The following is a 14,837-nucleotide window of genomic DNA, read 5'->3' as shown; positions in this document are numbered from 1 at the left end:
ACTAAATAGCTGAAGTAAGGTATTAGAGGAAAATTCAATTGATTTTTACATAGGCTTTAACTTTTCAAATAAGTTTCTATTTATATGAAATCTTGTTTGCTGAGCAATATAATTTTATACATAATCATAAATTTGGAAGAATTAATAGTCTTTATGATATTTTTTATGTATAAAGTTTGTCATTCCAAGAATTGAGTATATATTCCATAATACTATATGGGTACCAAAACTGTTATTAACTCAGTATGTTGGGAAAGAAGGAAGATTGAAATGAGGGATGCCCCAATTTAAAATTGGAGCAGTGCTATTCAGGGGAAGTATAAGGCAAATCACAAATGTAAGCCACACATGTAATTATATATTGTCTGATAACTACATTAAGAAAGAAAAACAGGTAAAATTAATTTTAATAATATACTTTATTTAACCCAACATATACAAAATATTATCAATTTTTTTCTTTTTTTTGAGAGAGTGAATGTGCATGTGCACATGGGAGAGGGGCAGAGGGAGAGGGAGTGAGTCCTAAGCAGACTGCACGTTGTCATCACAGAGCCCAGCCCAGAGCCCAGCTGGATCTCATGAACACTGAGATCATGACCTCAGCCAAAATCAAGTTGGGTGCTTAACCGACTGAGCCACCAGTGTGCCCCCAAAATATTGCAGTTTCTAAATGTAATTATATAAAATACTATTTTTGGAAAATTATGCATTTTTTTTTAACTAAGTGTTCGCTGTGTGGATGTCTCAGTTTGGACTGCTCACATTTCAAATCTCTCAGCCTGATGTGGCTGGCGACTGCTATTATACTGGATAGTGTAGTTTAGAGTTGCAAGTAGGCTTTCCCTCATTTCTCGTTATTACCACTGCCTTTTGTGTATTCATACATTTATAGAACTGGAATCCCAAAACAGTACACGTACAAAACACATTCTTTAGAATTTTCTGTTTTTTAAATGAAACTTTGTAATGTAATATTACTTGTTACTGTTTACTTGTTTATATAATGGAATTAAGATATCCATGACTGGAGAGATGGGTAGGGAAAGGTTAAATTTTCTAGTTTTTCTTCCTTTCTTTTTTTTTTTTTTCCCATCTGGAATGCATTTCCTTCTTGAGAAAAAGCAGTCACCTTGGAGATTAAAGTTCATTATTCTCAACTGTGGCAGGCTTCCAGATGCCTCTTTTAAAGGGCAGGGGCTCTATATTGGGGCCTAAGTTTAATGAACTTTCAGTAAAAATAATGACATTCCAAATTTTTGGGAAATGTTATTTAATATGTACAGTTTAAGGATTTCATATGTGTATATTTTTTAGGGTGTAGTTTTTTGTTGTTGTCTTGTTCTCAAATTACATCAAATGTTTTTGAACCTTACACAAAAGAAAGCCCTGGAGCAAGCAGCATTTAAAATCCCATCTGTACTGTTCAGAATGTTTTTCATTTTCAATCACAGATAAATGGGATTAGGTTCTTATTACTGTCAGAGGATATTTGTGGAGAACTTCCTGTTTTATATGCATTCTTTGTTTAATCCTCACAACAACCTAGTTATATAGGTGGTGTTATTCTAATTCTATGGATGAGGAAGATAGACCTGCAGAGATTTAGCTGAATTGCCCAGGGAGTCTTAAGTGGTAAATCAGAGTTCCAAACCCAAGTCCTCTTGTTGTACAATATGTTGTATTCTTATTTCCCCAAATAAAGAAAAAGAGTTCTAGTTTATTTAGAGAAAATACACGTTTCCTCATTCTGAATTATAATCCCAAATATCTTGTCATAAATTACTAGAATATCACAATGTTTTGTCCAGTGTTTATTAAACACCATGCTAATAGGGATGATGCCCATGTTTGAATTCTGGCTTGCCAACTTTCTATAAAGTTGAAAATGGTAAGCCTGATACTGGCATTAAAAATTTTTTTTAATGTTTATTTATTTTTGAGAGAGAGAGAATGAGTGAGAGTGGGGGAGGGGCAGAGAGAGAGAGAGGGACACAGTGATGCTATCATTTTTTAAACCAATGTAAAATAATTCCCTATAAACTATTGGGATATCATTTTGATAAGTCAGAATATTCTTGACTTTTCTTAAAAGATTCTGAATGTTTCTTAATAAAAACATTATATTAAGACTTCTAAATAAAACCTGATATTTAAATTTTATAAGGTCATTTTTTGAGGAACAGTATAATTAAAGAATGTTATGGATCCACTTGTGTTAGAATGAATAATATTACATTGGTACAGTTCTCACTTTACATTATTACTGTTTCTTTTTTAGCCCCTAGGAAGCTAAGCCCTAAGGGTCCACCAAACAGAAAGGGAGTCCGAGTGGGATTTCGCTCCCAGAGCCTTAATAGGGAGCCACTTTGGAAAGATACTGATCTTGTTACAAAACGGGTTCTTTCTGCAAGACTGCTAAAAATCAATGAATTGCAGAATGAAGTAACTGAACTCCAGGTCAAGTTAGCTGAGCTGCTAAAAGAAAATAAGGCTTTGAAAAGGCTTCAATACAGACAGGAGAAAGCCCTGAATAAGTTTGAAGATACAGAAAATGAAATCTCACAACTTATTGCTCGTCATAACAATGAGATTACAGCACTCAAAGAACGCTTAAGAAAATCTCAAGAGAAAGAACGGGCAACTGAAAAAAGAGTGAAAGATACAGAAGAAGAACTATATAGGACAAAATCTTCCTTACAGAAACTGAAAAAGATCTCCGAAGCTAGACACCTACCTGAACGAGATGATTTGGCAAAGAAACTGGTTTCAGCAGAGTTAAAATTAGATGACACCGAGAGAAGAATTAAGGTAAAACTTATACAGCTTCTAATTGTGCTGTTTTATATTATTTTTCATTGGGTATTTAAGAGCATACTCTGTTAAGACTGCTAATTGAAATTCAGATTTGCTTAGAAATGAAAACTATTTTTTAAATATTTTTAAATTTATCTTTCTGAATAAGAGATTAGGAAAAAATTAAGATTGTACACTTAAGAGCAAGATACAAAAGATTGATATATTAATGGGCAGGTTAATGAATGAATGAGTGTTTAATTCCACGAATCTTAGTCATTTTGGGGATGTACTTTACTTGATTACCTGAATTGTTTCTCTAAAATTGAAAATAATGCACTAATAGCTGTAGTGTATAAAACTGACATTTGGGGCCATTGTGTAAGAAATGCCACAAGAAAAACACTTTGTTTTTAGTTCTTTGAACATTTATAAAAGACATTTTTGGTGGCAGAGCATATCTTTATTTCCCCAAATAGAAACTAACATGAGAGGTAGGTAGATGAATGTTGAGTTACTAGCATGAGAGTATAGCAGAAGTTTTATTTTTTTAATTTTCCTTTATTTATTTTTAGAGGGAGAGAAAGAGTGAGTAGGGGAGGGGCAGAGAGTGAGGGAGCATGAGTGGGAGAGGGGGAGGGGGAGGAGGAGAGAGAGAATCTGAAGCAGGCTCCATGCCCAGCTCTGAGTACATGCAGGCTAGATCTCAAGACATGAAATCATGACTTGAGATGAAATCAAGACTTAAATGTTTAACTGACTGAGCCACCCAAGCACCCAAAAAGGTATTTTTCTGGAGTTGCCTGGGTGGCCCAATCATGCCCAGCTCTTGATTTCGGCTCAGGTCATGATCTCACAATTTGTGGCATTGGGCCCCATGTTGAGCTCTGCACTGACAGAGTGGAGCCTGCTTGGGATTCTCTCTCTCTCTCTCTCTCTCTCTGTCTCTGTCTCTCTCTCTCTGCCCCTCCCCTGCTGGTATGCATGCATGCCTATATGTGCCCTCTCTCTGTTTTGAAATAAATACATAAACTTAAAAAGAAAGGTATTTTTCTTGTAACAAGTTGGAAAAAGTGTTTTCCCATGATTATTATACAGAGGATTCCTATTAGATGCTAACTCATACATATATATCATGTGCACATGATAAAATTACATAGAACTAAATGCATATACAATGTACATATGAATGTGTGTGTGTGTGTGTGTGTGTGTGTGTGCGTGCGTATGTGTATCAAACAGATGCCATAAGTCAGGGCTTATTAAAACTGATGAGTAATTTGGAAAGCCAACATAGAGGAAAAGTATAGAAATAGTGCCTGCTGTAAGAGGAAGGGCAAGACAGAACTATAAGTAAATTAGCTTCCGCAATGTATCCTATAGTATACCATGTTCAATGTAGCAATGCTACACAGAAGCAGTGACTTCCTAATACAGTGTACATCAGTGGTTAGAAAAAGTGTCTAACTTGTTTTGTAAAATTAGCAATCATTATCTTCTGCTTGAGTGCCCAGAAGATACCATACTGTGTAGGCTTCACCAGTGATCAACCCTAACTGCAGAGCAAACAAATGGAAACTCCTTTTTTTAAGGGCCACTTGAGAGGTGGGATGGGGGTAGGAGCTGAAAGCAATTACTATCACAAAAAACAAGAAATATTTTAATTATTTTTAAAGGGGAGAATAAAATGTGCCAAATCATGGATTTTGAAATTGAGAACCAAGAGTAGAGAATGCTAATAATGATAAAAAAACAAAAACTACCTCTGTGTATGTTCGTATGAAACTAGAGAGAACATGGTGTTACATTGTACACACATACATACACACAGATATACTGTGATTCTCTCTTATAACCAGTTATGAAGGAGATTTATAGAGTGTTGGGGAAAAGAGGAGAAAGAAGGAAGAGAGGAAAAACATGTCTATGGATTCTAAGTAGTAGAGGTTGATCATGTGGCTGCCCACTTTGGAGCATGAAAATCAATCATCTGTGATGATATCTTTGAAATACTTGTTAACTGCATAGGTTCCTCAATTTTTTTTTCTTACTGCATTTAAGTGTTTTTAACTTTTTATTATGAGATAATTATAGATTGATATGCAGTTGTATGAAAATTATATATAAAGATCCTATATACCCTTCATCCAATTTCCCCAGTGGTAACATACTGCATGACTACTATATAATATTGCAAGCAGGAACTTGGTTTATGATACAGTGATACAGTCCCTCAACCTCACTCAGGTTTCATTAGTTTTACATGAGTTCATTTGTATTTGTGTGTGTATGTGTTTAGTTCTCTGCAGTTATATCACATGTGTAGATTTATGTGATCACCCCCAGGATCAAGATGCAGACAGTTCTATCATAAGGATCCCGCATTACCAGCTTTTCTAGCCACAGCTGCTTTCTTGCCTTTCCCCCACTCTAACCTGTGGCTTCCACTAATCTGCTCACTATTTCTAGAATTTTGTTATTTTAAGAATGATATATAAGTGGAATCACGTATTTAAGCTTTTGAGATGAATAGATTTCATTTCTTTTCCCTAGAGCTCCTTCCAAATTGTTGTATATATCAGTAGTGTGTTCCTTTCTTATTCCTGAATAGTATTCTACAGTATGGACATACCACTGGGCGTTGTGGTATATCCCATTGGAGGACATTAGGGTTGTTTCCAGTTTTTAACTATTAACTAATAATGCTACTGTGATCATACAGGTTTTTGTGTGAACGTAGATTTTCATTTCTCTGGGATTTGTGCCTGAAAGTATACTTGATGGGTTGTATGATAAATGCATTTTTGGTTTTGTAAGAAACACCACTCTCTTTTAGAGTGGCAGTATTATTTTACATTTCTGTTAGCAGTGTATATGTGATCCAGTTTCTCCACATCCTTGCCACCATTTGATGTTCTCACTCTTATATTGTAGCCATTCCAATAGGAATGTTTCGTGGTTTTAACTTGTATTATTCCTGATGGCTAATGGAGTACAGCTTTTCATGTGTTTATTTGCCATCTGTAGGTTCTATTCATGTTGTTCATTTTTTGCCTATTTTTAAATTGGAGTGTTGGTGCATTTACTATTGGTTTTTGAATCTTTACATATTCGAGGTAATTTAAGTCCTTGGTCAGATACGTGGCTTGCCGGCATTTCCTCCCAGGCCGTAGGTTATCTTTTCATTCTCTTTACAGGGTCTTTCAGAGGTAAGGTTTTACATTTTAATGTAATCTAGTTTATCAGATTTTTCTTTTATGGATTGTGCTTTGGTGTCAAGTGTAAGAATTCCTTACCTATTTCTATCACCCTTGGCCTGTAGTTTCAGAGATTATTACTGTGTTTTTATCCAAGAGTTTTATGGTTTTATGTTTTACTTTCTTTTTTTTAAATTTTTAACTTTTTTTGGAGTTCATTTATTTTGAGAGAGAAAATGAATGGGGTAGGGACAGAGAGAGAGGGAGAGAATCCTAAGCAGTCTCTGTGCTGCCAGCACAGAGCCCAGTGTGGGGCTCAAACTCACAAACAGTGAAATCATGACCTGAGCCAAGATCAGGAGTCAGATGTTTAACTGGCTGAGCCATCCAGGCACCCCTATGTTTTACCTTCAAGTTCATTTTGAGTTAAATTTTGTATTTTTTATTTTATGGTTTTGGTTGAGATTTTTTTTTGTCTGTGGTACCCAGTTACTCCAGTACCGTTTGTTGAAAAGACTATCCTTCTTGCTTTTAATCTGGCATCTTTGTCAAAAACCAGTTGGGATATTTTTGTGGGTCTATTTCTGGATTCTGTAGTCTGTTCTGTTGATCTTTTTATGTGTATGTTCCTCTGCCAATGTCACACTTCTCCATTATAGGTGACATAGTATAACATCAGGTAGAGTGCTTCCTCTCATGTTATGCTTTATTTTATAAAGTTTGGCTATTTTAACTATTCCAGGTCCTCTGCCTTTCCACATAAACTTTAGAATAAGCTTGTTTTTGACTACAAATACCTTCTTGGGATTTTAATGGGAAATGTATTAAACATGCATCAATGTGTAGAATTGATATGTGGAGCCTTCCTACTCTTGAACGTAGGATATTCATTTAATTTCATCATTGTTATAACCAGAATAAAGATCCATACAGGTTTTGTTAGATTATACCTAAATATTTCTTTTCTTTAGGGCAATTGTAAATACTCTCAGTTCTTTCTAGATGAGGAAATTATGTATGGAGTTTTATTTTCAAATTTCAAAGCTTATTTTCTTGTAATAATTATTTTCACAAGGAGTTATGTATGTTTTATGCACATAAAGAAAGAACTTGGTTTTAGAAGCATACTTCCAAATATTAGAAGTGTTGAGTTAATTAGCTGTAAGCCCCAAAGTTTGGTTGGGAGATATTAACTATTTCATTTCTGTGGTGTTTGAAGTTATATTGAAAATGACATTTAGTATATAATTATGAACCTCCTGCTCTCAAATTAGTCTTACTTCGGCTGTCATACCATACTGGCACTTTTTTTTTTCATTTAAAAACAAAATTAAATCCAAGTTAGTTAACATATAGTGTAATAATGACTTCAGGAATAAAATTTAGTGATTCATCACTTACATATAACACTCAGTTCTCCTCTCAGCAAGTGCCCTCCTTAATGCCTATCGCCCATTTAACGCATCCCCCTGCCAAACACCCTGTCAGCAACGCTCAGTTTGTTCTCTGAATATAAGATTCTCTTATGGTTTGCCTCCCTTTCTGTTTTTATTTTATTTTATTTTCCTTCCCTTCCCCTATTTCCTTCTCCCCCTTCCATTTGTTGATTTCTCAAATTCCATGTATGAATATCATAAGATATGTTTTTCCTCTGACTTATTTTACTTAGCATAGTGCCATTTAATTCCATCCACATTGTTGCAAATGGCAAGATTTCATTCTTTTTCATGGCAGAGTTGTATTCCATTTCATCTTCTTTATCCATTCATCAGTCGATGGATGTTTGGGCCCTTTCCATACTTTGGCTATTGTTGATGGCACTGCTATAAACATTGGGGCACATGTGCCCCTTCGAGTCAGCAGTGTTGTATCCTTTGGATAAATACCTAGTAGTGCAATTGTGGGCTTGTAGAATAGTTCTACTTTTAATTTTTTGAGGAATCTCCATACTGTTTTCCAGAGTAGCTGCACTAGTTTGCATTCCCACCATCAGTGCAAAAGGGTTCCTCTTTCTCCACATCTTTGCCAACATCTGTTGTTACTGGAGTTGTTAGTTTTAGTGATTCTCACAGGTACGAGGTGGTGTCTCATTGTGATTTTGATTTTATTTCCCTGATGATGAGTGATGTTGAGCATCTTTTCATGTGTCTTTTAGACATTACTGTTCTTTGGGGGTTGAGTTTGATAAGTTCTTTATAGATTTTGGATACTAACCCTTTATTTGATATGTAATTTGCAAATATCTTCCCCCATTCCATCAATTGCCTTTTAGTTTTGCTAATTGTTTCCTTTGCCCTGTAGAAGCTTATCTTGAGGTCCCAATAATTCATTTTTGCTTTTGTTTCCTTTCTCTCTGGAGACATGTCGAGTAAGAAGTTGCTGCAGCTGAGGTCAAAGAAGTTGTTGCATGTTTTCTCCTTTAGGATTTTGATGGCTTCCTGTCTTAGTTTAGATCTTTCATCCATTTTGAGTTAATTTTTGTGTCTGGTGTGAGAAAGTGGCCCAGGTTCATTTTTCTGCATGTTGCTGTCCAGTTTTCCCAACCATTTGCTGAAGAGACTGTCTTTTTTCCATTGGATTTTATTTCCTGCTTTGTCAAAAATCAGTTGGCCATACATCTGTGGGTCCATTTCTGGGCTGTCTACTCTGTTCCATTGATATATGTGTCTGTTTTTGTGCCAGTACCATACTGTCTTAAGTCAGGAATTGTGATGCCTCCACCTTTGGATTTCTTTTTTAACATTACTTTGGTTATTTGGGGTCTTTTCTGGTTCTATACAAATTTTAGGATTGTTTCAGCTCTGTGAAGAATTGTGGTGTTATTTTGATAAGGATAGCATTGAAAATGTAGATTGTTTTGGGTATAGTATTGACATTTTAACAGTATTTCTTCTTCCAGTCCATGAGCATGGAGTGTTTTTCCATTTCTTTGCATCTTCTTCAGTTTCTTTCATAAGCTTTTTATAGTTTTCAGTATATAGATCTCCAACCTCTTTGGTTAGGTTATTCCTAGGTATTTTTTGGGTTTTAATCAATTGTAGATGGGATCAATTCCTTGACTTCTCTTTCTGTTGCTTCAATATTGATGTATAGAAATGCAACCAATTTCTGTATATTGATTTTATATCCTGCAACTTGGCTGAATTCATGGTTCAGTTCTAGCAGGTTTTTGGTGGAGTCTTTTGGCTTTTCCACATAGAATATCATGTCTGTGAAGAGTGAAAGTTTGACTTCCTCCTTGCTGATTTGGATGCTTTTTATTTTTGTTGCCTGGTTACTGAAGCTAGACTTCCAACACTGTTGAATAGTACTGGTTACTGAGGCTAGACTTCCAACACGGTTGAATAATAGTGGTGAGCGTGGACACCCCCGTCGTGTTCCTGACCTTAGGGGGAAAGCTCTCATCCTGATTGAGGATGATATTAGCTATGGTCTTTTGTGTATGGTCTTTATGATCATGAGGTATATTCCTTCTATCCCTACTTTCTTGAGGGTTTTTTTTATCAAAAAAGGATACTATAATTTGTTAAATGCTTTGTCTGCATCTATTGAGAGGATCATGTGGTTGTTATTTTTTCTTTTATTAAAAAGATATATCACATTGATTGATTTACAGATATTAAACCAGCCCTGCATTCCAGGAATAAATTCCACTTGGTTGTGGTGAATAATTCTTTTCATGTATTGTTGGATCCAGTTTGCTGTTGTCTTGTTGAGAATATTTGCATCCATGTTCATCAGGGAGATAGGTCTGTACTTCTCCTTTTTAGTGGAGTCTTTGTCTGGCTTTGGAATCAAGGTAGTGCTGGTCTTGTAGAATGAGTTTGGAAGGTTTTTTTTCATTTCTATTTTTTTGGAAGAGCTTTAAAATAGGTGTTAACTCTTCTTTAAATGTTTGGTGGAATTCCCCTGGAAAGCCATTCGACCCTGGACTCTAGTTTGTTATGAGATTTTTAATTACTAATTCAATTTCTTTACTGGTTATGGGTCTGCTCATATTTTCTATTTCTTCCTGTTTCATTTTTGGTAGTTTACATGTTTCTAGAAATTTGTCCATTTCTTCCAGATTGCCCAATTTGTTGGCATATTATTGCTCATAATATTCTTTTATTACTGTTTTTTTATTTCTCTGGTGTTGGTTGCAATCTCTCCTCTTTCATTTGTGATTTTATTTATTTGGGTTCTTTTTCTTTTGATCAGTCTGGTTAGGGGCTTATCAATTTTAATTCTTTCAAAGAACCAGATTTCATTGATCTGTCTACTGTTTTGTTTTTTTCTTTATTTCAGTATCATTGATTTCTGCTCTAATCTTTATTATTTTCCTTCTTTTGCTGGCTTTGGGCTTTGCTTTCTTTTCCAACTTTTTTAGGTGTAAGGTTAGGTTCTAGATTTGAGACCTTTCTTCCTTCTTTAGGAAGGCTTGGATTGCTATATACTTCCCTCTTATGAGTGCCTTTGCAGAGGTTTTAGACTGTCATGTTTTCATTTTCATTGACTTCCATGTACTTTTTTATTTTCTCCTTAATTTCTAGGTTAACCTATTCATTCTTTAGTAGGATGTATTTTAATCTCTAAGTATTGGCAGCCTTTCCAAATTTTTTCTTGTGGTTGATTTCAAGTTTCATAGTGTTGTGGTCTGAAAATATGCCAGGTATGATCTTGATCTTTTTGTACTTATTGAGGGCTGACTTGTGAGCCAGTATGTGATCTATTGTGGAGAATGTTCAGTGCACCTGAGAAGAATGTGTATTCTACTTTAGTAGGAAATGTTCTGAATATATCTGTTAAGTTTATCTGGTCCAGTGTGTCATTCAAAGTCATTGTTTCCTTGTTGATTTTTTGCTTAGATGATCTGTCCATTGCTGTATGTGAGATGCTGAAGTTTTCTACTGGTATGGTATTATTATCAATGAGTTTCTTTATGTTTGTGATTAATTGATTTATATATTTGGGTGCTTTCAGATTGGGGTCATAAATATTTATAGTTGTTAGATCCTCTTGGTGTATAGACCCCTTAATTATGATATAATGCCCATCTTCATCTCTTGTTACAGTCTTTATTTTAAAATCTAGTTTGTCTAAGTATGGTCACTCCAGCCTGATGACCATCAACATGATAAGTATTTCTCCACTTTCAATCTGCAGGTGTCTTTAGGTCTAGAATGAGTCTCTTGTAAGCAGCATATAGATGGTCTTGTTTTCTTAACCATTCTGACAACCTATGTCTTTTGATTGGAGCATTTAGAACATTTACATTTAGAGTGAGTACTGACATACTAGCTCTTTTCTAAATGGAGGAGTCTCAGCAGCCCATCTGAAGGAAATTCTCTACTTTTTAGTTTACCTTGTCATACTTCCTAAAGCCTGTGGCCCAATTTGTAATTATACCTTTAATAATCTCAGTGATCAATCCAGAATTCAAAATCTTTACTATTGACATCCTTAATTTGGTGTGAAATTTAGCTTTTGTTTTTGTGCCTCATAAATGTATTCCTATTTTATTACTTTATCCAACACCAAGTTAATCTTTTTTCTTCATACTCAGTAGGTTACAGTCAGTACCACTAATTGGATAAAGTAGACATCTAGGAGCTCAATTGTGGTATTTCATTTTGCACATTAACTAAAACTCAGGAAATTCCCAAGTATCCCTTGAAATTGCAGAGAAATAGTGCTGTCTTTAAGTTCTGTGCTACTGTTTCTTAAGAATGGCTGTGTGGTGTTTTTTGTTTAATTTGGCATAGCTTTTTCTTTTACGTTCCTTAAGCTGGAACTTGTGGCAGGGAGGTTTGTTTATTTGTTGATTGATTGTCTCATTTCAGGAAGGATTTCAGGCCACAACTCTTACTCCCTTTTGAGTTACATTTTCTTTTTAGGGGGTGGGTCAAAAAGCATTTTTCAAGTTGCCTATAAATAATTTAGCTGTGAAAAAATGTCCCTCTATCATCCTCTACGTTGGGTACAGGCTTATTTTGTTATTTGATGTAACTGAGAGAATGCACAGAGTCTCCATGATTTGAGATCACAGTAGTTTAGAAGTGGATACATGTCTAGGGAGACAAACAACAAAAGGTAGAAATGGAGACAACCACCCATGACAACTGTTTTTCCCTTGTGTGATATGGTCTGCCCCAAACTGGACCGTATACCAGGAATGAAGAACTGCTTGAAATTTGTTTAATTCAGTACAATGGGGCAGACTGCTAAATAAGACTACATATTTATTTCTTCATTTATGGTTGGCTCTATACCATCATTTTGGCCTTAATTTCAAAGAATTTACTGAATAGAGTTGTGTCAGTAGTAGCCCCATTTTAATATATTTATATACTTAAATATTAAGTTATATATGTTATTTAATAAATAAATTGCAAGAAACTATAAATAAGCTGCAAAAAATGTAAAAGTGTGCTTTTATAGCAGAGAAACATTTTTAGTTATATAATGTAGTGATTCCCAGTTTGTAGTCTGAAGACCTATTTATATGTTTAAACATTACAGACCCCCCTTCTCCAGGAGCTTTTGTTTGTGTGGGTATAGCTACTGATATTTACCATATCATAAATGAAAACAGTACATTTAATAATATTTCTTAATTTACTTAAAAATAGTAATAACTCACTACATGTTATAAGATTTTTAATGAAAACTATTTTCTAAACAAAAGCTTGGAGAAGAGTGGCATCATTTTATGTATTTGCCATTTTCTTCAATGTCAGGCTTAATAGAGGACACCTGAGTACTTAGAGCTGCTTCTACAGTCAGTTGCTGTATGCTTTTATGGTTGATAAATATTTAAAGAATGCAGCCTCACACAGATGTCTATAGAAGTTAGAAAATGGAAGAACATTTTAAAAGCCTTTTCAGATAGCTAGATAGGCTTCTTTGATACTACATCAAAACTTTGTAAGTGGTGTTTCTTACAGGTTTGTTGCAGTGTGGAATCTGAAGCCATGGATCAGTGAACTTTTTGTACTCTGTCATGTCACTTTAGCACTTGTTCATTGTATTAGGCAGATTTTCTAAATGCTGACCATTTTATTTATATAATATCACATATATATATATATATATATATAGCCTTCAGAAAATTTCACAATATATTCATGACAATGAGTGCAAACAGCAAATAATATTTCATTATGAAAGAGTTCTAATCTTGCAGACTCCTGAAAGGGTCTAAGGGACCTTAGGTGGTCTCTGCACCTCTCATTGAGAATCACTGACTTAACATAAACAGTTTTTTATTAGCAGGTTCATTTGTGATCACCCCTAAATGCAGTTTCTTTTAATGACTGCCAAACTGCATCCACTATTGCTTACGAGGCCTGCAACTGGCCTCTAGTAGCAGCTGAAGGTAAAGGCACTAACTAATTCTGTCCCCAGTCCTCATAAGAAAGACTTAGAGCTTGGGTTGCATTCCTCATCTAAGGATACAGAAGCATATAGTCACAGGGAAGATGAATAAAGCTAATACCATGAATTGTAACTATCTTAAGAATCCTTAGTCGTTAAACAAATTATAAAGTTTTAAGAAAATGTCATAAATGTAATTATCATATGCCTACCAGTAAACTGTAGGGTGCACATTTAATACATTAAAAAAAATCCAACCATATGGTAACATTGAATTGGTACAGAGTAAACTAAATAAATTACCTTGTTAGAAAAACATTAATATTAAAGGCTTTCTCTCCCTTTTTGGAAATTTGTAAAGATTTTGGGGAGTGATTTGAGTAGCCTCAGTATCATACAGCTATGAAAGGAGGTTTGAATACACTTCTTTTTCTTTTGATAGATTTTCCTGTAAGAGACTGACATTCAAATTCCCTTGACCCTAGAGATGCCCTCAAGTAGGTATCTATTTCTCAGTGATACAAACATTATTGTCCTTTAGTGCAAACCATTTTCAAAAATAAGAATTGCTTCATCATTATCTTCTCTTACCCTTCATAGTTTATTCAGAACCAGAGGGAATGTCTAGGTATTGAGTCCTTTTCCTACATCTTTCCTTGCCATACCTTTTTCCTGTCTAGGTATCTGCTCTCAGCATTTTCTGCCCTTTCACCCCTCAGATACCCAAAGCCAGAAGCCCTCCCTTTTCCTCACTTACTTGTTCTGTATTATTTCTGAAAAATTGAAACTAATTAGGACAGATGGAGGTCAAACCGAGAAATCGGTTTTGTTCTTGTTCCACTCTGACTTAATGCAGCTTTCTTAATTGACAGGTTTCAGTTGTTTCATTTGAGGAGTGGAATGGAATGGTTCTGAGCCTCCTTTTTTCCCTGAAACCTGATGAATATAAATCATGTTTTTAAATCTTTTATGTGCCAAAAGCATTTTTTAGCATGGTAAACCATATTTATTAAAAAAATAAGTCCTTATTATGACTGTTGAATATTGGGAAAATGAGAGATTTTCAATGTTAAAAAAAAAAAAGGACCTGCTTGTAAAATAAAATGGCATTTGTTGAGATCCTACTAATTTTTTATTATATCACATTCAAGAAATTGGCCAGATTTTATCATATTGTTTACAAATATTTTTACTAATTTTGGTGGGAGAGTATTTACAATGAAATTATGGGATCTATGATTCAAGGATAAAGATTAATACCCTTTATCTAGAGAATAAATTTTACAGGGTTTTTTTTTTTCCATAATATTTTATTGTCAAATTGTTTTCCATACAACACCCAGTGCTCTTCCCCTTAAGTGCCCTCCACCATCACCACCACCTCTTTCCCTGCCTCCCCCTTCCTCTTCAACTCTCAGTTCATTCTCAGCATTCAATAGTCTCTCAAGTTTTGCATCCGTCTCTCTCCCCAACTCTGTCTCCCTCCAC

General features: G+C 34.9%; 1 protein-coding gene across 1 annotated transcript in view; it reads left to right on the top strand.

Moving 5' to 3' along the window:
* Nucleotides 1-14,837, top strand: part of LCA5 (lebercilin LCA5) — a 43,886-nt gene that overhangs the window by 2,614 nt on the left and 26,435 nt on the right. Inside the window, exon 2 of the mRNA XM_029945177.1 lies at nucleotides 2,282-2,811. Within this exon, the coding sequence (XP_029801037.1) occupies nucleotides 2,282-2,811 (530 nt within the window). The remainder of the gene's footprint in view (nucleotides 1-2,281; nucleotides 2,812-14,837) is intronic.

This window comes from Suricata suricatta, chromosome 7 (genome assembly GCF_006229205.1).
Source record: "Suricata suricatta isolate VVHF042 chromosome 7, meerkat_22Aug2017_6uvM2_HiC, whole genome shotgun sequence".
Classification (NCBI taxonomy): Eukaryota; Metazoa; Chordata; class Mammalia; order Carnivora; family Herpestidae; genus Suricata; species Suricata suricatta.
The sequence above is the reverse complement of the archived record's forward strand: the minus strand, read 5'-3'. Positions and strand labels throughout refer to the sequence as shown.